This window comes from Astatotilapia calliptera, chromosome 3 (genome assembly GCF_964374335.1).
Source record: "Astatotilapia calliptera chromosome 3, fAstCal68.1, whole genome shotgun sequence".
Lineage (NCBI taxonomy): Eukaryota > Metazoa > Chordata > Actinopteri > Cichliformes > Cichlidae > Astatotilapia > Astatotilapia calliptera.
The window spans coordinates 80,953,726-80,975,446 of record NC_137424.1 but is presented as its reverse complement, the minus strand read 5'-3'; the positions used below and the strand labels follow the sequence as shown (position 1 = coordinate 80,975,446).

General features: G+C 41.1%; 2 protein-coding genes and 1 long non-coding RNA gene across 3 annotated transcripts; 2 read left to right on the top strand and 1 right to left on the bottom strand.

The window, feature by feature from the left end:
* Positions 1–4,182: 4,182 nt before the first annotated feature.
* Positions 4,183–5,053, bottom strand: LOC145426121 (uncharacterized). The gene is made up of 2 exons (XR_013906881.1): positions 4,811–5,053; positions 4,183–4,696 (listed from the first exon to the last, which is right to left on the bottom strand). It is a non-coding gene; the product is annotated as an uncharacterized LOC145426121 (long non-coding RNA).
* Positions 5,054–7,459: 2,406 nt separating this feature from the next.
* On the top strand, positions 7,460–13,340 carry LOC113014924 (uncharacterized). The gene is made up of 6 exons (XM_080299433.1): positions 7,460–7,613; positions 9,187–9,528; positions 9,626–9,754; positions 10,860–11,186; positions 12,219–12,545; positions 13,156–13,340. Exons 1-6 carry the CDS (start codon positions 7,586–7,588, stop codon positions 13,218–13,220), a joined length of 1,218 nt encoding a protein of 405 aa, XP_080155559.1. The 5' UTR covers positions 7,460–7,585; the 3' UTR covers positions 13,221–13,340.
* Positions 13,341–16,898: 3,558 nt separating this feature from the next.
* LOC145423555 (myelin-oligodendrocyte glycoprotein-like) lies at positions 16,899–21,570 on the top strand. The gene is made up of 3 exons (XM_080296207.1): positions 16,899–17,212; positions 20,994–21,335; positions 21,434–21,570. The coding sequence occupies exons 1-3, from the start codon at positions 17,185–17,187 to the stop codon at positions 21,568–21,570; spliced, it is 507 nt and encodes a 168-aa protein (XP_080152333.1). The 5' UTR covers positions 16,899–17,184.
* Positions 21,571–21,721: the final 151 nt, after the last annotated feature.

Below are 21,721 nucleotides of genomic sequence, written 5' to 3'. Positions count from 1 at the left end.
ATGAAAAATAAAAACAAAATGTGTCACAGAAATCAAACCCACATCAGAGTGAGATAATTTTCTTTTCTTTTTCATTTTACTTGGAATGATTGGACTTTCTATCAGCCTGGCTGCAGTGCTGAAGAGGAACCTAGGAAGCCAACTGAGTCTAATAACAAATTATTCTATGTTGAAGATGTCATTCTTAGCATCTGCATGGATGTTAAAATCATCCACAATAATTATTTTATCTGAGCTGAGCACTAAACATGTAGTCCTGCATTTGTCCTTTATCACTAGATTTACTGACCCTGCGCAAATTTGCGTGAATCCCCTGGACCTAAAACCTCCTAGAATTGCTGACTTTTTTATTTTCTGACACAAGTCCCAAGGTGTTATTCACCCCTGCTGAGATTTTCACAGGTCGTCAGCTTGACTCTCCTCCTGCTTTTGTTGTGCAAACCACCCATTATCTTTGAGGCCTGGCACGTTTGCATTTGTTCACTCAGAGTAGCTCAGATCCAAGGCGGAGAAAAATCTGTTACAACCCTCAAAAATGCCTGCCGTATATCCCACACATTGACTGACCTGCAAATAGATAGACACACATTCACAATATATGGAAATGCAAATCTGTTTAATTTAAAAACAAAAATCTGTGAAAACAGATTGAATAGTTGCTAATACAATGACATGAGTGACGTGTGATCTCTCCAGCTTTGCATGTTCCCTCCTCTGCCTGTTCATGTAAAAATAGCAAAAATTAAAAAACAAAAAATAAATTCTGTCCCTCAGTTCTGTTCTTTTGCCACACGTCAAAGGTGGCACTGTATGGGTGGAGGAGGATATTGGAATACTCAGTGCAGTAGCAAATCGCTCGTGCTTCACTGCGCAAGCTGGACCTACTGAGTCTGCTAATGTTTTTAATTGCCATAGTACATATGATATTTATATAAACCTATTTAGAGTGAGTTTTATGTTAATTTACCATTCTCTATTTATTTATTCACTCCCCATCAGGGAGTGTACGGTCCATCAAGCCCGCAGACCAGAGCAGGACTGGAATTTGTCAATTCATGAACTGATGACATTCATTTCAATCCTGTTTGTAAGAGCAATCATGTGTCCCGTTGGTGCCATTGCGGATTGCTGGTCAGAAGGATTTCTGGTGCCAGTAATCAAAGAGACAATGTCTCCTTCATTTCAATTATGCAACACCTTCGATTTGATGTCAAGGAAATGCGGGCAGAACAGGTGAAAACAGACAAATTTGTGGCGATCTCCGACATCTGGACACGCTTCAACTAGAACTGTGCTAAGAGTTTCACTCCAGGAGAACACATGACCATAGATGAACAGCTGTTCCCTACCAAGGTTCGTTGTCCATTCACACAGTATATCGCAACCAAGCCAGACAAATTTGGGATCAAGTTCTGGATGTGTCACGGTCTGGCTGGCAGACCGTGGGGATGTGGGGAAAGGAGGACCCAAAACGCAGACTCTGCGGTGCAAACAGTGCTCTTTATTTACAATGAAAAGGCTGTAAATACAATAACTCCCCATTGCTCCCTCGAACCCCGTGTGCGTGCTTCCCTCCGATATCTGTGCTCGTGCTCCCCGCTGTTGTGTTTCCGCACCCCCGTGCGTGCTGCCTCTCCGGACCACTCCTCCTCCTGTAGGGAAACCAGAGACGCAGCCGTCAACACTAACCCTCGGCGGGCATATACGCACAGCACAGACATAAGCTGACACACACTGACTTGGTAAGATAACTCAATGATCCCGCGCCGGTGGGAGCTCCAACTCTCTCCTAAGTAGCTCCCCCGACGAGCCCTGATCACCAACAGGTGTGGCATGAACTTCAGGTGTGGCCAGTCCTTCCGCAGGGCCACACCCCTCAGGCCTGCAGGTGGCTGAGCTCCATCCTCCAGCCACACCCGCAGACATACACACCCATACCCTGCCTATACATATGAGTGGGACACAGACTAACACAGCACAGTGCAGAAAAACACACACATCACCAAAATAATAATAATAACAACAATAACATCAACAGTCAAAACTGCTCACGGACCCCGAGTCCTCCAGAGCTGGGTCCGTGACAGGATGGCCACGGACTTGGACACCAAATATGTCTCCAATGCATCTTACTTGGGAAAGGGCCCCTTGGGCAAGAGCACCTGGCTGCCACTGTGGAGCTCCACAGTAACCGGAAACACGTAACTTCAGTTAAATCGACTTTGACAGCGAAAACTAAATTGCGTTTTTGTTACTATTGATGCTGCTGAGAAATAAAAATGGTTTTAAGTGGGGGGGTTTTTTAACACGCTGGGTTTGTTCAAAAAAATTCACCATCCCCTAAATTGTTCGTGGCCAAAAGTGACACTTGCTGTTTCGCTGATTTATTTATTTTTTTACAGTACATCGTGTTGTGCGTTCTGATTGCTGTAGACAATTGTCAATCAATCTAGTCCAGTGTCTCCTGTACAGGAGCGGTCCCTAATAGGCCCACGGACCGGTCCCGGTCCGTGAGTCTTTTGGTACCGTTCCGCGAGAGTTGATCTTCCGGTGTGAAATGTATGGTTGTAGTTGTGTGTCTTATTTTGAAAGAACTATTTACGCGTTACCATAGCGACCAGAGAGCGTTAAGAAGCAGAGAGGAGGATGTCACTTTCATTGTTGCTGGCGCACAGCTCAAGTCACGTTTATTATTATATTTTCAAAATACCACAGTTTCTTTTTTTTATTCTTTTGTTGTATTTATCCGCGACACCTTAAAGGTCGTTCCCTGAAAATATTGTCTGACATTAAAGTGGTCTGTGGTGCAAAAAGGTTCGGGACTCCTGCTGTACAGTACAGAATGCGTTTAGCTTGTCGAATTTACATAAATCTTTGATCGCTAGCAATGTAACTCTGAAGTGCTGTACTGTATGTTTGTAAGTTTTCTCCCAAACAAACACAACAATGCCGACGAAACGTTTTGCACCCTCAAATGCACCTTTAGGTTTCATTCCATGATACTGGACTTATGTTTCTACGAAGGTTTGAACTCTAAGAGTGTTTAAACAAAAGAGAAAAGTGTGAAAATGTTTATGCCTGTCTGAGAAAAGTGTATAAAGCATGTAGTGAGGGGTTTTACAGTCTTAACATCTGTAATAATTGTAAAAAATAAAGTTGGCTACTTCATGGATTTCACCTACCGCGGGTTATTTTTTGAACGTAACACCAGCGATAAACGAGGGGCTGCTGTATTATTAATAGTAGAGTCTGGGACATCTAATTGATTAACATCAACATTGATTATTATGCACTATTATTTTTGTTCAAGGAGAGCAAAAAATATAAAACTCTCTCAGCTTGTTTGTTGCCAAAAATGGCCACTTTTTGTGTATGTTCACAAAATGCTATAAAATGTATATTTCTTAAAACATTTATCTACTTTTGCCGACGTGACTCTTTAAAATAGCACCAGTCCTTTTCATCAAAATCAAAATTGTATCTGAGCATCGGGGAAAAGGCTGTCTTGCAATTGTTGAGGTCACTAGTGCCCCATTTCTTCCAGGATCACTCTCTTTATAGGTTTTAGTGGACTCCTAGTACTGCGAAGTGGTTTCATGGTACAAAGGGATTGTATTCCAAGATCTGGGAGACTGTAGAAATGAGCAGTGATGGCCTTCCTACCATCTTTCCAGAAAAATAAGTGATCTGGAAGCTGTTAGGCTGACTTACAGCAGCAGCACTTTCTGCACCTGCATAAACTCCAGGACACATTTACTAACGGTGTTTGTTGCTGTATGTGCAGCTTTGAATTTTTTAATAATATATATTTTGTTAATATTTTGGCTATGGTGTCTTGTTATGAAATGTACAAGAGTAAAAGTGTTTTTAGCAGGTGCTTCAAAGCTAAGTTTGACTGGGAAACTCAAAGCTCAATAGTCTGTATCAACAGAGATTCACTGCAGCCTGTGTAATATTTATTCTACTCTATCTTGCAAATACATATTTGTGTGGCAATGTCATGCACAACACACAACTATTAGATCCTTAAGATCAAACCCGTGTCATTGTTTTGGTCCACTGCAGTGCAGTAGTCAAAAAAAAGAATAAGTGAAGTGTCCACAGATGGCCAGGATAGAGCCCAGAGTGTTAATGTTTAAAATGTATAAAAATATTATTGATTGCAATTCTTTACTGTTAATATCAACAATAAGCTTTTTATTTTGAAAATACAAGTTTAAAAAAAATGCTGTTACATTTACATTTAATGCTGTTACACTGTAATCCTTTATTATAAGTATGGACACAGAATCAAGTGAACAACATTTTGAAATAAGTTTAATTGGAATTTTGTACTACGCAAAAAACAAAACAAAACAAAACAACAACAACAACAACATATTAAACAAACAAACAAACAAACACAGCCAGTGCCTTCATTTGTCCATTACATGTCAAACATAGCACTGACCCTTAGCCCCTGCTCATCAGCACATGCTTTCAAAAAGAGCTCCATGTCCTCTGCAAACTGAAAAACAAAGAGGAACAAGTCCCTTGCTCCGGTGTCTTCTTCCTCTGACATGTCTCTTAAGACCCTCTGCTGGTCCCCTTGATTTAAGGACAGATATTTGGGCATTGTTACATGTCCACAGAAAAGTGCCTTATTTTGGACAACCCACTGCACAGCAGGACGCAGATCTTCAACAACTGCTGGCTCCTGTGTCAGGCAAATGGGGATGAAAACATAGTTATTTCTCTGTTGTAGAACAGTTTTTTAACAGTTATTCAAATGTCACTAACCATGTAATTACTGTTTAAAGTGAATACTGACATGACTGACTTCCTGGAACTTTTTCAGTCTGAAAATGGGCACGTGTTGTCCTTCAAGCACAGCTTTGGCTTCCTCTCTCCAGTGTGCAAATAGCTTGCCAGAGCTATGAAGAGTAAGGCCACAGTGAGGGCATGTCATTTTCATGGACTTTCCATCAGCTGCAGTTTTATTGAACACAGAGGGTAGAGCATATGAATGTTCTAACAAAGACTCAGAAAATGGTTCAGATACCGAAGACAAAACCTTGGGGGGAGACGGGGCTCCTCGAAGAGTACTGCCAGAGGAATACGGGTCTCCTCGGAGAGTTCAGCGGGGAGCAGTCCTGATAATGGTGGCTGACTTGGCATTGAAGAATGCTGACAAGACAATAAATGCCTTGCCATATCCCCACGCCGTATGATTGTAATCTTACAGACAGGGCGGTGAAAGTGTCCTGTTGTCCTACAAGGCAGCCTGCACCGGCATATCATTTTATCTGTAAGAGAAAAAAACAAACAAACAAACAGATGTAATTTAAATGTAGTTGTATAGAATGCAATCAATTTGTCTAAAAATCAGATTGTACATGTTAACAAAAACATCCAAGCCAACCTCAATAATGAAAGCAAAATGGTATGGATCACAAAAGTTATGTCAAGAAAAGTGGTGAAAAGTAAATAAAAATATTTTATAAAAACACTATTTTTGTTGCAGATGAATGCACTGAACTGTACAATATCAACAGCAACTTTTAAGTCAACAAAGATACTGCAGAAGTGCCTAAAAAAGTGCATATTTATAACTATAAAGTATATTTAATACAAACATACCTTTGAAAGGCAAAGCATTTTTTTATATGCACACTTAGATGCTCCTCAATCTTTGCCCTGACAGTAGGGCTGAAAGTGGGGCACAGAGGGCAGTGAAAGAGTCCTCTGCAACACGTGTTGCATTCCTGCAATTCTGGCTTTAAGCCCGAATTCCAGATTGATGTGTGCATCTAAAACAGAGAGAGAAACAGATAAACACCATATATACATTTAAGTTAAGGATTTAGCAGAAATAACAATTTACAGTTGGCATGTAATAGATTTGGGAAGAAAATTCTTGAAAAAAAAACCCCACAAATATTTTACAAGACACTTTAATTTGTGAGACATGTTTCTATTGACATATAACAGTCAATTGAACAGAGGCTAACTAAAATCTGGGCAATAAAAAAGCTGTACAGAAAAGAATAACGAATAGAAGTATTGATAAATATATAAATCTGTTTGTGACGAAATTTACAGTGTTGACGCTAACCAAAGGTGTCACAAGTACACACGTTCCTTACTACAGTTTAGATACCTCTGTTTAGAAAGCACCGACTCGACTTTTTAGTCAAGTCGAAGCAAGAAGTACAGGGTCTAAAATATCATTTATGTACAAAATTTTGAAGTAATCTTGCGTCCAAAGCACGCGTGTGGGGGGCTGATTTACAAATGTACGGATTACAAAGTACAGATACGCGTGCTAAAATGTGAGAAGTAGAAGTATAAAGAAGTATACAGTAGGCACAAAAAAGTACAGCAGTAAAGATACCAGAAAATTCTACTTAAGTACAGTATTGAAGTATTCGTTATTTTGCATCTCTGACACCAACAATAAATCATACTCTAATGCAAAATGTGGTTTTTGCTTCTTCTCGCCCACAGAAGCCGTTAATCCAGCTCTCTTACTTAAACCAGGCCCAGGAAAAAGCATATTTGTGTGTTTCTCTGCCATGGAGCACGATGAAATAACATTAAAATAAGGAGGAATGTTGTTGTAACGCTAAATAAGTGGCAACATGATCATTGTAAGAAAACTAGACGATTCCTAGAATTATAAAATCACTAACGGCAAATTTATTTAAGAAAGACTTAACCAACCTTTGTGATCAACTTGCAAGACTTCCACGGTATCCATGCATGTTTACGGCTAGTGTGGAGGTCACGTGCTTCCGGCTACTGTGGAGGTCACGTGTTTCCGGTTAGTGTGGAGCTCCACAGTGGCTGCAGCCAGACCCTTCTCCCCTTGGGGTGAGAGGCTGGTAGAGAACGTGGTCATGAAACCAATGGAGCTGTTTTTGACTTTCTGAATCTCTCCTGGTTGGGGGTTGGGGGAGGGTGTGTTTGCACCACAAAAGCAGGAGAACGATGGAGCTGAAGGCCTCTCAGCGGGGTGCTAGGAGGTGTTAGGTCCAGGGGAAATTTGCGCAGGCTTAGTAAATCTAGTAGTAGCGACTTGCACCAGGAAAAAAAAGGCTCAGTAATTCTAGTTTTATATGTCGTATGTAGCATCAGGGTCTTGTTTCACTCTGTTCTGTACTACTGAGATCATCTTCTCCTGAAATTCTGGAAGCTGACCACTCCTTACCCACCCACCACTTCTTTTTCACTCCTACTCTTCCAGTCCCAGAGAGCAGGTCGCTGACTGCCAGGTGACACTGGTCACATATTATTATGAAAGTCTGAGCTCTCTGTAGCTCACTCACTCTTTAAAAACAAGACATAATAGTTTGGTACATGTGTTTGTTGTTGCTGTGTTGGTGCATTCCTAGTTAGTTCTATTTTCTCCCAGATAAAAATAGGATTATAGCACTGTAACACTATATACTCTCTGCCTGGGATCCCCCGGTCACCCCATGACTGAACAGTGAACCTGAAAGTAAACTGGTGTTTGTGCTTCAGTCTCTCGGAGTGTTTGCAGTGTGCTGCTTTATGTGTCCGCAGTCTGACTGAGGATTAGATTTAACGGGACTTTGACTGCAGGATGAAGATTCTGCTGCTCCTCTTACTTGGTAAGAAAGACACTCAGATCCTCTGCATGCATGCATACACACACACACACACACACACACACACACACACACACACACAGATGTCTGTAACTTGAGATCATAATGTAAAACCACTGCACTGATGAGTGCTGTGTGTATTATCGTGAATGAAGCCCCTCCCTATGCAGCTCAATCCAATCATTTTTCCAATAATCACCCTCTATGATGCTCAATATGTGCTGCTTCATTTGTGCAGATGTAAACTTGATGATCACCCTTGGGTGCAGTTATATTGGTCTTTGCAGACCAACTGCACGGAGAGTCTTTGGAAGAGGTACTTTTTGTCCAGTTCCAAATAAAAACCAGTGTATTTGTTTATGGGGAAAGTACCTGAGGAAAAACAAACAACTGCCAAGTGTACGCTCCAAGTCTGAGCTAAACAGCTTCTGTATACTTTGTGCACAAATGTGCAGAGTACACAAACTATAACAACCATAGATTTATTTATTTTTTACCAATTGTGAGTAAGTCCTCCATGAGATCCATGAGTCTTACTTTTGTCACCCCTGTCATAGGGACGTGTGACCAGTAACGCTGGGCTCACACTGTGCGATTTTTGGCCCATTTTGAGACGATTTTTGAGTCGTGCGACCGATTTGGCGATCGGCCCGATTTTGGCCTTCATCGTGCGTCGTGCATCGTGTAGTATACGTGGGTTAACGAGACGCGATTAACACCTCACGACCACCTCCCGATCATCAATCGCTTGGTCGGGAGGATTTCAAACCTGTTTGAAATCCTCGCAACCGTCGTGAGGGTGTCTCCGCAGTTTGTCACACTGCGCACGCGCAAACACAAATGTCAGCAAAAAAGACGTAGCAGCGTGTGATCTGGACACAAGCGATGGAGGCACAACTTGTAGGACTATGGCTCATCTGAGCCTTTTCGATGTGGCATCACAAAATGATCACGACCACAACAACCGTGAAAATAGTTGGATCGACACTGCTGCTCAATCACAGCTGATCATGTTTTTCATTAGCAATTTAGCAAAGTTGATGGTGGTGGTGTGTCTGTGTGAGTGAAAGACAGGGAGAGCGAGCGACAGTTTTTCTGTTATAACCTTCATGTTATGGAGGCACAGTGTGAGCACTCAGGTCGCATCAGAGCATCGGGTCGTATAGTGTGAGACCTGCATCGTGACCTATGAACTTCTAACCCCTGTGAGTCAATCGTGCAGTTTGAGCAGGAGCTGAATCGCGCGACTGAAAAAATCGCAGTGTCTGCCCAGCTTAAGAGGACTGAATCTTCTCATGTGATTTTTACTGAGAGATTCTGGTTCACTGGGAGTTTCCTCTGTGTGAAAAGGAGCCAAGCCACAAAAAAGACAAAATTTATAAACTCATCAACAGATTCAGATTCAGATTCAGACCAAAGTAAACATATTGTAAATGTGTAAATACAAACAATCTTTGCATCTGTAGCTAGACTTGAGACTTTAACCTTTCAACTCTTGTGCATGTTGGTCCTCATACTGTCTCACCTGATGTTACAAAATCACTGCATTCATCGGCTTCATATTTTCTCTCCTCAGTTTCCCAGCATGCCACAGCAGTGGAGGTGTACGAGGGGGCAGAGTCTGTTCTGCTGCCCTGTCAGTTACTAGCTGCTCCCAGTGAGTTCACAGCAGCAGTGTGGGACCGCAAGGACCTCAACATCCCAACAGTCCATGTTCGTGTGAAGAGTGGTGATGATTTGGATGACCAAAACCAGCGTTACACCAACCGAACATCAATGAGTGCTGATGCTCTGCAAACTGGAGACCTCAGCCTCACTCTGAGAAACCCGACAGTCTCTGACAGTGGAACCTACACCTGTATCCTCCGCATTATTGGACGAGATATGAGCTGGATTTACTTACAACTGAAGGTCACAGGTCAGCGATGTAGACAGAGGTTAGAGGAGAAGTGAACTCTAAATTTATCAAAATCTGCTGGATGATGTTCAGGTTTTTGTGCTCGTGCTAATTACAGAACCTCCTCCTCCACCTCCTCCAGTCTGGCCCAAAGTTCTCTCAGCTGTCTTGGTTCCTGTGGTTGTCCTGGCTATTTGCTGTGGTATCGGCATGTTTTGTGGATATAAAAGGCTGAAAAATAAAGAAGGTATGTAGTGTTACGTTCTTTGTCTAGACATGTATTGAACGCAACAAGAAGTTGGCCCACTCACACACCACCCAAGCAAGAACACAAACAACAATATCTTTTGAAGTGCTAAGCAGCCATTTATTTGCTTCAGCAGTGAGCAGTGCCAAAAATAACAAACAAAACTCCCTGATGGTCCCTACGCTTTCCTACACAAAATGAAAACCAAACAAAAGACAATTCTCTTACCTAACTTTCTACATGAAAAACAGGAGAAAACTTAATCAACAAAAATGGCTTCTCACGCCTACTAGGCTGCTGCAGTGAACAATATGTACAAGGTGACCAAAATACTCAATCTAAAATGCTACTTTACAAATCTATTTACAAAATGAATATACCAACACCAGACACATACCCACACACGATTCCTTTCCTGTCTGCGTGTCGAGGTTGCGTCTCTGTAGTTTGTTCTTCAAGTCTCTTCTGTCTCTTGGTCCCTCTACCCTTGCTCAGGGTTGGGGTCAGCTCTGGGACAGATGGCCTCACTTTTGACTCTAGAATACTTCGGTGTAGAGGGGACCGGATAGTGCCTAAACATCATCTCTTCACCATCATGCTTACATTTGGTTTTCTACAAACCTGGAGCTCTTCATTAAGGACAAACATGTCCACTTTGTTATCATCTATAAAAAGCATTCATGGTTCATATCCGGCTATATAAATAAACTTTATATAGTTTTGTCCACTGTGAATAATGTTTCTCACTGCATCATCCCATTGTCTGTCTACATTTTAACCCCATATTGTCTGATGTTGTTCAATTAATTGACTACAGTTGATCAGCAGGAGCTAGGTTTTATGTTAAATAAATCATAACACTGTTGTAAAATGTTGCATTTAGCTGTTCATCTGAGGATGTGTTTATCTAAATGTAATACATTTTTTAAGGACCAAATAATTTTAGTTCATCTGCAAAAGATGTAGGCAGCTGGGGGTTTCCATGATGCACTGAGTGTTTCTCCTTCACTCACTATGTTTTACTGTAAATATTTCACTTCAATCTGCCAAAGGAAGTGTGCTGCTGATGCTGTGCAGCTCATGTTGTGCTTTGTTGTTCCTTTAGTTCAAGAAGTGGAGGTGGATACAGGTGTGAGGTCTGCCAAGCTGCCCTTCAAAGCCACAGTTCACCTGTCTCAAATAAATAAGGTTGTGTGGAAGAACAGAAATAACAGGAACGTCCATGTGTACGAGAACGGCTCTGACCATCCAGAAAAACAGGATCGACATTACAGACACCGAACAGAAATTAATAAAAAACCACTGAAGACTGGAGACCTCAGTCTGACACTGAAATACCCCACACACACAGCCAGAGACACCTACACCTGCACCGCCTACAGCAAGGAGGGAAAAGTCCTGATGGAGAAAAAAGTGGAGCTGAAAGTCAAAGGTCAGTGCTGCAGTGGATCCTTATTCACAGATTCTCTGTGACAAGTTGATGGTTTGGAGGAAGTAATGACTGAAGTTCTTTGTGGGAGATCTCAATAAATATCAGCAGTTAATGAAAGATAATGTTCAAAGATAGGTTTGTGGGAAAGTAAGACGAGTGTAAGGGAATTCAGTATAAGGCTTCAGAGCTCTCGGTCTTTGTGAGCCTGGCTAGTCTAGAAAAGAAACCTGTGGTTGTTCCCCATTTCTTCAGTGCGATGAAAAACTTTCCAACACAAGCAGTGAATCTGCAGAGGAGTGTAAGCCTGGAAATCTGCTTCCTAGCCTCCTAGGTTCTCTAAATGAGACCTGCTTCATTCAAAGTTGGATTGATGTTGTCTCTCCTCATCAGACCAGTTTTCCCAAGAATCTAAAAGGCCCACCTAATTTCTAAAAGCCACTTAGAAATCCAGTGATTAAAGCATAACATTGAGCTATGTACGTACTAGTCAGATGGAGAAGGGAGAACTACAGAGTCTGACATTGTTGTGAACTCTGATTGCAGCAACTGTGAGTGAGCACAACCTCGCCAAGCCTATGCTTGTGATTAGCCAGCAAAGTTGAGTTTGACACATGCACTGCCCTGTCTCCTCCCATATGGAAAATATATATATAAATCTTATAAAGTTTGTATCTGTCTTGTGTGAAACTTGTATGAAAAGCATACAAGAGTGAAAACAGATATAAGATCTCTTGAAAAATTATATAATGAAGCTTGTATGTTTTGGATACTTACTAAAACAATGTATGAAAGTCATGAGAAAGTGGCCACTTTCATGAGTAAATCATATGAGCTTTATATGAAGTAGGCCACATCTTATGCAAGTTTTTTTCTATTTCTTTTCCATATGGGCTCGAATACTCTGATATACTATGCATATATGGTGTGATTTATGTTAGTGGGCATGTGAGTGATGTGTCATCAATAACGAGTAATTCGTTTACATGCACGGTTGTCACTATACAGCTCATGATGTGTTTATTGTGCTCTCAGAGTGTAAGGTGGAGGTGGAGGAAGGGGCGGAGTCTGTTTGTCTGCCCTTTCAAACCACAGAAAACCAGCCTGAAGACACTGAAGTCGTGTGGGAACGCCATGAACCCGAATACATGAAGGTCCACGTGTATGAGAACGGCAGTGACCAGCCTGACAAACAGGACGAACATTACAGAGGTCGCACTAAGATGAAGAAAGACCTGCTGACCACTGGAGACCTCAGTCTGACCCTGAAAGACCCCAAAGTGGGAGACAGTGGGAAATACGGCTGTCAGGTCAACAGCAAGGAGGCCTGGAGATATAAGAGGTTGTGGCTCACAGTCACAGGTTAGTTAGTGAGTTAGTTCATGTTTGTTAGTTAATGTCATGGTTCTCGGTCTTTGAACCAGTGTTTTTTTTTTATCTTTGAGTCTTGTCCACTTATCAATGTTGTGATGTTACTAAGTGATTAATGTTTCTAGTCCCTATTGGTACAATTTAGTTACCTTGTGCTTATGAATTTTCTGTCTTTTTTGTGTGTGTGATGCCTGTAGATGGTTTAATTTCCTTAAGTGATCTCCTTTTGTCCCTCAGTCCTCTCTTTGTTTTAGCATCTCGCCTCTTTGTCTCTGTGTTCTGACTTCAGCATCACCTCAGCCTCTCAGCCCATCATGTCTCTTCATGTATCAATCGCTCTCTCTCTGTATCTCTCGGCCATGTAATGCCATGTGTTTGTTCTCTTCCCACATCAGGTTTATGTGTGTTGGATCTTGGTTTCCCCATTTGCCATGTTTCCTGGTTTATTTTGATAGTCCTTGTCTCATGTGCATTGTGTCCAGTTTTGCTTTCCCTGTTCCACGTGCCTGCTTTGGGTCCTCTTTGTTTAAGATTATCTGCATCCTGCAGATTTGAAATGTTATTTCTTTGTTTGTGTGACTCTATTCTATTTCCTTTGCAGGGAATAATCAGGCCAAGAAACACACAGAAGACACCAGGATCAGCTCCACTGATCATTTAGTTTGATATGTTTGTTCGATTATTGATCTGACCTGTACAATTTATACATTAGTCTATATAAAATGTTCATTGAACTAATGTACACAAGAATTCATGAAATAAATCCATTTTTCTCTGCTTACCCAATTCAGATTCAGGAGGGTGTCGTGTCAGATTTTTTTTTTTTATGTATTGATTAATATCACTTTCTCACTTAGTTCGCCTTAGCCTTATGGTATATCATATATATATATGGTATATATTAATGGCGATCAGAGTTTAAGGCCAGACCGGCTACACCACGATTCAGCAAGGTTAAACAATGTTTTCCACAACTGAAATAACTCAAAATATACTAAATTAACTGCCAAAGTTTTGAGATAATTACAGATTGGAAAAAATGTAATTTCCACATTCTGTTCATCTGGACGTAGCGTTTTCAGTCACTCATCCAAGTGACTTCTTCAGTCTCAGCTGACTGCAGGTTTCCCCAACCTTATAAACAGTACATTGCATAATGACTGAAACTAGCCCACTGAAGGAACAATGGGCTGGCTTCAGTTCCCTACTGTTTATAATAAATAAATTGATAAAGCAATAAATTGAAGACAATCAAATATTTGTGTAATGGTTAACGATAACTGCATGGGGGAAAGCACTTATAAAGTTCCCCATTTACTATTCAGCAAATCTGGAAAACAGAAAGGGCTCCTCTTCTGGGGTACTTTGGTTTTATAGTAATTTATTTTATGACTGACTGCCCACTGACTCAATTTCAAACGTCCCAATGTAGTGAGGGCCAAACGAAGCTTTCTAAATCATTGAAGCTTGTGTTAAATGACGCTGACATCTGGTGGCCAGATGTCAGCAGAGAGGACTTATGTTTAATTATCGTAATTGTCAGGCTATAAGCCGCTACTTTTTGCACAAGCTTTGAACCCTGCGGCTTTTAGTCAGGTGCGGCTTTTCTATGGATTGTTCCTGATTTTTGTCATATCATAAGATGATTTGTTTTGTTTGTTCCGCTGTTGTACGGCACTACGTTGCCTGGCGGAAGGATCGGGGTTCAAGAGTGGTATGTTGGTCACGTGTCCATCCGCCAGGCAACATAGTGCCGTACAAGTAGCGCGAAAAACAAACTTCAAAGTAGCGCTACACGTTCAGCGGGAGTCATGGATGATGGGCGGTGATAAACTTGCGAAAAGCAAGTTATGCTCAACTCCACCGGTGGAATCTGACAGTGTGGAAAAGTGTGAAAACATCCATGATCACCAACGGATTTCGAAGGGCTGAATGCTGCATGATGGAGAGGAGGACACTGCCACGGCCCTTCAGAGGGTGTTCGACTCTGACACTGACAACGAGGATTTCTTTGGTTTTGAAAGTGACAACGAAGGAAAGAAGCTGAGAGTGGATGACGAAGCCACCCTGAGCCTGTTCGTTTCCGACACTGGAGAAGAGGACTTTGGTGGTTTTAGTGGCAGGAAGAAGAGAAAGATGGTGAATGACTGACTTTTCTTCTTGTTAAAGCCGTTTCGCTGCACCTGAGCCTAAAAGGTAGGCCGGATCTATTTTTCTGGTGTGCTGCAGGTTATTGTTATGTACTACATTTGTTACTCATTTATGAAGCACAGTACATGTTTCCTACTTGTAATTACCGCTACTTGTACATATACCTAAAAAGTTATGCAAATATGTACCCATAACTTGTTTTTCAAAATATTAATAAAAGGGGTGTGTCTCCAAACAGCCATCTCTTTCCTGACAATTCCCTTTGTGCATATTCTCTTACATATGATAAGTCAACATTGAAACACCTGTGGCTTTAGTCAGGTGTGGCTAATGTATGTACAAAACAGGATTTCCCCCTGATTTTAGCTTGTGCGGCTAATATTCAGGTGCGCTTTGTAGTCCAGGAAATACGGTAATATTTTTTATGCATAAACCTTCCTTGTTTAAACATGCACCATGGTGTGGTCTTTCTTTGCTTGCAACTTTTTGATGTTGGTAAATACTATAAATAAAAAATAGATTAATATACAAATAATAATGTACAACACATTAGTATTATGATGGGGTGGCTGTAGCTCAGGTGGCAGAGCAGATCAGCCACTAATCAGAAGGTCGGTGGTTCGATCCCAGGCTGCCTCCTGCATGCCAAATATCCTTGGGCAAGATACTAACCCCATGTTTGCCTGCTGGTGGTGGTCAGAGGGCCCGGTGGCGCCAGTGTCCGGCAGCCTCGTCTCTGTCAGTGCGCCCCAGGGCAGCTGTAGCTTGTAGCAATGTAGCTTGCCACATCACCAATGTGTGTGTGAATGACTGAATGTAGTGTGAAGTGCTTTGGGGTCCTTAGGGACTAGAAAAGCGCTATACAAATGCAGGCCATTTACCATATCACCCTATTAGAGCGCTTCGCTCTGCAGGCCTACTTGTTGTTCCTAGAGTATTTAAAAGTAGAATGGGAGGCAGAGCCTTCAGGTTTCAGGCCCCTCTTCTGTGGAACCAGCTTCCAGTTTGGATTCAGGAGACAGACACTTGCACCTGTCCTCTGCTGTGGTGTTGTTACTAAAAATGAGCTCATCTATCAGACAAACTACTTACCCTCCACAAATCGCTACTTTATCATGATGGAGGGGTTTGTGTATCCCAGGGATCCCAGGGGATATGTTGTCTGGGGATTATGCCCCCTGGTAGGGTCTCCCATGGCAAAATAGTCCTGGGTGAGGGACCAGACAAAGTGTGATTCAGAAGACCCCTATGAGATGACGGCGGGCTGGAGTAGGTATCTAATATCCCCTCAGCTTGGGGTTCACCGGGGTTTTCTTCCAGTGGACAAGAGGGTTTGTTCCCAGCACCTTCAGGGTGAGGGAAGGGTCCTAACTGTTGTCTGCGCTTATGAACTGAGTGGCAGTTCAAAGTACTCAGCCTTTTTCTGTGAACAAAATGTGGAGGTTACGTGTTTCCGGTGACTGTGGAGATCACAATATGGCGCTCCCCACTGGCTGCAGCCAGACCCTTCTCAAAATTAGGCGCACTCAGTGCAGGCTACAGTGGCCTACAGCTCTGTGGAGAGAAGGCACCATAGACATTCTATGGGCTTAACAACATTGCTAACCTAACCCAAAAACAGTAGTCTAGTCTAAGTATCACATTACAATGAAAAGAAACATAAAGAACACAAGAATTATGACTGAACAGAAGTGTTACTTAGGCTATTGATAATAATAATTTCTTATAGGTTACTCTACAATAGGCTGCAAATAGCCTGAATGATTAGAAAAATGACAATGTCATTATAATTGTATATCTTTATATAGCATAAAAATAGAGAAGTAACCTCTCAGGTTCACAATTTTCTGTGAAAACATTTTTAATAGCCCTATACCTGAATTTGAATAATTTCATGAATCATGTTAAAAGTAGGTCCGTTACAGGCCTACAGTATAAACCTGTAAAGTGACTTACATATAATTCGTGTATTTTTAAAAACAACTGACTAAAACTATAGTTTTTACAATATTTGCATGTCAAATTAACATAATTGTTTTGTTATGAGTATTAAAGTATTTCACTGTTTTTGTTCCCAATATTTGTAGTTTTAACAAATAAATTTGATTATAATCACACATTGATGTTGTAAATATAACAAAAACATTCTGTTTAATAGTTTACAAAAGTTCACTGTGATTGAAACAGAAAAACGTGTTTTGGGGTTTACTATACATTTCTGTAGGGATTTTACATGGTTTTTATGTCAATTTCACTGCCATTTTTTACAGTGTAGTTCTGTTTTCTCCCAGATAAAAATAGGACTATAGCACTGCAACACTATATACTCTCTGCCCGGGATCCCCTCCCCCATGACTGAACAGTGAACCTGAAAGTAAACTGGTGTTTGTGCTTCAGTCTCTGGGAGTGTTTGCAGTGTGCTGCTTTATGTGTCCGCAGTCTGACTGAGGATTAGACTTAATGGGATTTTGACTGCAGGATGAAGATTCTGCTGCTCCTCTTACTCAGTAAGAAAGACACTCTGATCCTCTGCATGCATGCATACACACACACACACACACACACACACACACACGCACACACACACACGTCTGTAACTTGAGGTCATATTGTAACAACGACACTGATGACTGCTGTGTGTATTCTCCTGAATGAAGACCCTCTCTCTGCAGCTTTCACTCAGGGGGGACCAAATCAATCAGGACTTAAATTAATTTCAAATTACTTTCTCATATTTGATAGTTGTTTGGAGCACCACACACACAAAAGTACCTATGCCTAAATGGTGACTTTGTGTATTTAATTATATGTAAACTTTTATGTAATTGTGTTAAGTTCAATGAAAAACGTTTTTCATTGTTTTTCTGATTCCTCTGTCACTATGAATGAATTAAATTATTTAGCTAGATTTTCTTAAGGTGTTTATTTAATATATTGATCTATAAACCATCCATCCATCTCCTTCTGCTTATCCGGGGCTGTGTCGTAAGGGGAGCAGCCTACACAGAGAAGTCCAGACCTCCCCCTCCCCGGCCACCTCCTCCAGCTTGTCCGGGGGAAAACCATGGCATTCCTAGGCCAGCCGAGAGATATAACACAGAAAAGGTTAATTCCAAGCCCAAACCACTAAATTATAGGGTTAGGGTTAGGGGTTAATGACTAACCCTTCTAATAGTCAATAGGAAATGGACCAGACTCAGGGTGGTCAGGGTAGTTGTAAATGAGAAAGAAATAAAGTAAATACATGAATCTTACCAACTAGCACTGTTCTGCAGTACAATTATGCTTAAAGAAAAAAAATTAACTGTTTATCAGATCTGTCAGAACAGTTAAATTATAACCATTATAAACATTGACTAACATCATTGTTTTCTCTCATTCAGATATGTCCTTTCTCCTCAGATATGAAACCACATGAACTAATCGTCATGTGTCAACAGACCAAAAGGCCATTAGGCTGATTGTTCAGTGCAGTAGCTGTCAGATCACTGAAGCATCTTCATTTTAAGTCTTTGGATCTTTGAGACAGTTCTTTGGCATTTAGGCTCAGCAGCACTTAGGTCACCTATCAGTTCCACACTCTTTATCACTACCCCGACATCACATCATCTGGCTTTTCTCTTCATCAGCAGTGTTTGTCAAGTTACATGAAAAAAGTAATCAGTACCATTACTGATTACTTCCCCCAAAAAGTAATCCTCTTACTCTACTGATTACTTATTTTCAAAAGTAATTAGTTACTTAGTTACTTTTTAAAAACATGATTTACAACCTGAATAGTGTTATGGAATAAATATATATTCTTAGTGCTTATTTTCTGTTTATACTGTTTTATAGAGTCCAGTGTAGAAAAATGCCACTTTAAGTTATAAGGAGTGTGAAAGGTCACAGAGTAATGTCTAAGACAGGAAACTGCACGCTTTGTGCAGGCTTGCAGAGTACAGGAAGTGAGACTAGGTAGAGTGCAGCGCAGGAGCTGTTTTGATTGAAACTCTGTGTGACCATGTGTGACGTATAACCGAATTATATTATACCCATTTGGCTTGTAATGCCTTAGACCTGTTGATGCTTGCTAGCATCTGCAGCTCTCCTTTTCTGGAAATGTAGAATAAAGATGATTTTTGAGCTTTGACCACACTGAGTTGTGTTTTTTCTCGGTCAGTAAAAGAATATAAAAGAACCGGATGTGATAATAGATAAATTAGATAAATAGATAATTGATAAAGTGATAGATCTTTCAGCCCAATTCTACTTTTTCTGCATAATCCATCATACAAAATGTAATCAAATTTTTAAAAAGTCTCATTTAAATTTTTTTGTATTAGTTTTAATCTTTTAACTTCATGTTTCAAGCAAAGATTTAATTATATGCAACATTCCCTAACTGGAGGAGATTTCTTTAACATTTGAACCTATTTTCTGCACATTCCAGGACATAAAATAAAATAGGCTTTTGTGTTTACACTCAGTCTTTCAAATAGATGCAAGTAAAACACAGCAGAAAATAAATAAAATCAAAGACTCAGCGGTCCTGTTGCTCTATTTTCACCTGTAAAGCAGGAGTGGGGCAGGCAGGTGTTTACCCTGGTGCAGGTGTGCCGCAGCGGTCAGTGGAAGAATCAGCAAGTTTGTCTGTGAGTTTCCCATTACGTGGTAGCGTACCCGGTGCTTGCTCTGAAGTTTAGGGGGTTTTTTCGCTGTAAAAAGAAGTTTTCTTCCCACGCAGTGAACAGTGGACACTAATGTTTTCGTCACATTTTATGGAATCAAACTCAAAGTAAGGTCAGTACTTCCACGCTTTAAACGCTGCACGCTCATACTCTCTCCCGCACTCGATATGTGATCCATTGTTGATCTGCACACAGCTGTTGCCACAAACGTTGCCCTTGCTTACGTCACTGTCATGAGACATTCTCGCAAAAAAAAATCACGGTTTTAGTAACGCAGTATCGCAGCGTTCCTACGGGAAAGTAACGGTAATCTAATTACCTTGTTTGCAATAGTAATCCCTTACTTTTTACTTGAAAAAAGTAATGGTATTACAGTAACACGTTTCTTGCAACGCGTTACTGCTCAGCTATGTTCATCAGCAGTGTTAGTCAGTAAGTGACTGGCTGCTCCTGTATGGGATTACAACGATGCCACCTTATCCCATAGTCCAGCTAATGATGCGATTCACATTCGTATAAATGCAGCTAATCAACGTGGATGACAGGCTATGACAGCGTCCTTATGTGCCGGTGTTTTAGCGAGCAAAGCTGCTGATGTGGAGTGAAGCCACGTTAATGACAACGTGTACAACCATTGGAGATGTGAGCAGGACAGACGGAACAATTGACGGGAAAAGTGTGGCCTTTATACCAGTTTTTAAATTGTGTTGATCGGCCACGTAAAACCAGAATTATGATAAAAATATCTGCAATGTTTGGTTTTCTTCCTGAATACTATCGTTGTTTATATTTACTGCAGGAAGAAACGGTAAAAACTGCGTTTTATAAAGAAAACGCTCGAAAGCCTGTGAGCAAAAACGACTCCAAAAAAACTCCGCCCTTTCTTATTGGTCGAAAAATGTAATGTATGTAACATTCCAAGTTTTCAAACCTCACAGGAAAATCTTGATAACCAAAAACTCTTTGATGTGATTGTTGTCATCACTGAACTATGCACACAGACTTGTAAGAACACACTTCAAGATACACAAGTCTGTTTTGAATTTTGCTTTCTTCTCTAATGAATGATGTTTTATTAATTCTTTAATCACTTGCAGCTTAAGAGACAGAGAATTAAAGTGGACAGTATATCCGTGGTTTGTCTTTGACATAAACTCATTGCTACAAAACTGATGCTCTTAGACAGGCTTTTAGTTTCACTCTCCTAAAGGTAGTGGGTTGGCTACCAGCCACTGCCTCATGACTCCATCTTCCCTGTGTTCTGTATGTTGGTTTTAGGTTTTGTTTGCTCAGTTTAGTTTTTTTTGTGTCTCAGTTGTTGTTTTGCCTTTTGTTTTGTAGTGTCATCCAGTTTTAATAAACAGCTTGCCTTTTTTATAAAAATAACTTTCTTTTGCAAGTGTCTGCTTTTGGTTTCACTCTCCACTCCTCACGGTCCACCAGCTCAGACCATGACATAGGTGTGAAAATCTCTGATGCTGAATTGATCACTTGTAAACAGAACCCATCTTTGCATCTGTAGTTAAACTTTCACCTCATGTGCATGTTGGTCCTCATACTGTCTCACCTGATGTTACAAAATCACTGCATTCATCTGCTTCATATTTTCTCTCCTCAGTTTCCCAGCATGCCACAGCAGTGGAGGTGTACGAGGGGGCAGAGTCTGTTCTGCTGCCCTGTCAGTTACTAGCTGCTCCCAGTGAGTTCACAGCAGCAGTGTGGGACCGCAAGGACCTCAACATCCCAACAGTCCATGTTCGTGTGAAGAGTGGTGATGATTTGGATGACCAAAACCAGCGTTACACCAACCGAACATCTATGAGTGCTGATGCTCTGCAAACTGGAAACCTCAGCCTCACTCTGAGAAACCCGACAGTCTCTGACAGTGGAACCTACACCTGCATCCTCCGCATCGCTGGACGAGATGTGAGCTGGACTTACTTACAACTGAAGGTCACAGGTCAGTGACGTAGACAGAGGTTAGAGGAGAAGTGAACTCTAAATTTATCAAAATCTGCTGGATGATGTTCAGGTTTTTTGTGCTTGTGCTAATTACAGAACCTCCTCCTCCACCTCCTCCAGTCTGGCCCAAAGTTCTCTCAGCTGTCTTGGTTCCTGTGGTTGTCCTGGCTATTTGCTGTGGTATCGGCATGTTTTGTGGATATAAAAGGCTGAAAAATAAAGAAGGTATGTAGGAGTGTATGTCTGCGTGTTACTCAATAATTCTATGAAAAATCTGGATGCTTCTATCCTTCATAATCCTTAGTGTCATTGATCCATTACTTAGTTCTACAGTGTTTCATTCCTTGAGTGTAATATTTCGCAGCACTTCTGAGTTTCATTACC

Coding starts and splice junctions, on each gene's coding strand:
- LOC113014924 (XM_080299433.1), top strand. CDS start 7,586: ATGAAGATTCTGCTGCTCCTCTTACTTG. Junction 9,755..10,859: donor AAGGCTGAAAAATAAAGAAG/GTATGTAGTGTT, acceptor TTGTTCCTTTAG/TTCAAGAAGTGGAGGTGGAT. Junction 11,187..12,218: donor AGTGGAGCTGAAAGTCAAAG/GTCAGTGCTGCA, acceptor TTGTGCTCTCAG/AGTGTAAGGTGGAGGTGGAG.
- LOC145423555 (XM_080296207.1), top strand. CDS start 17,185: ATGAAGATTCTGCTGCTCCTCTTACTCA. Junction 17,213..20,993: donor TCTGCTGCTCCTCTTACTCA/GTAAGAAAGACA, acceptor TTCTCTCCTCAG/TTTCCCAGCATGCCACAGCA. Junction 21,336..21,433: donor CTTACAACTGAAGGTCACAG/GTCAGTGACGTA, acceptor TGCTAATTACAG/AACCTCCTCCTCCACCTCCT.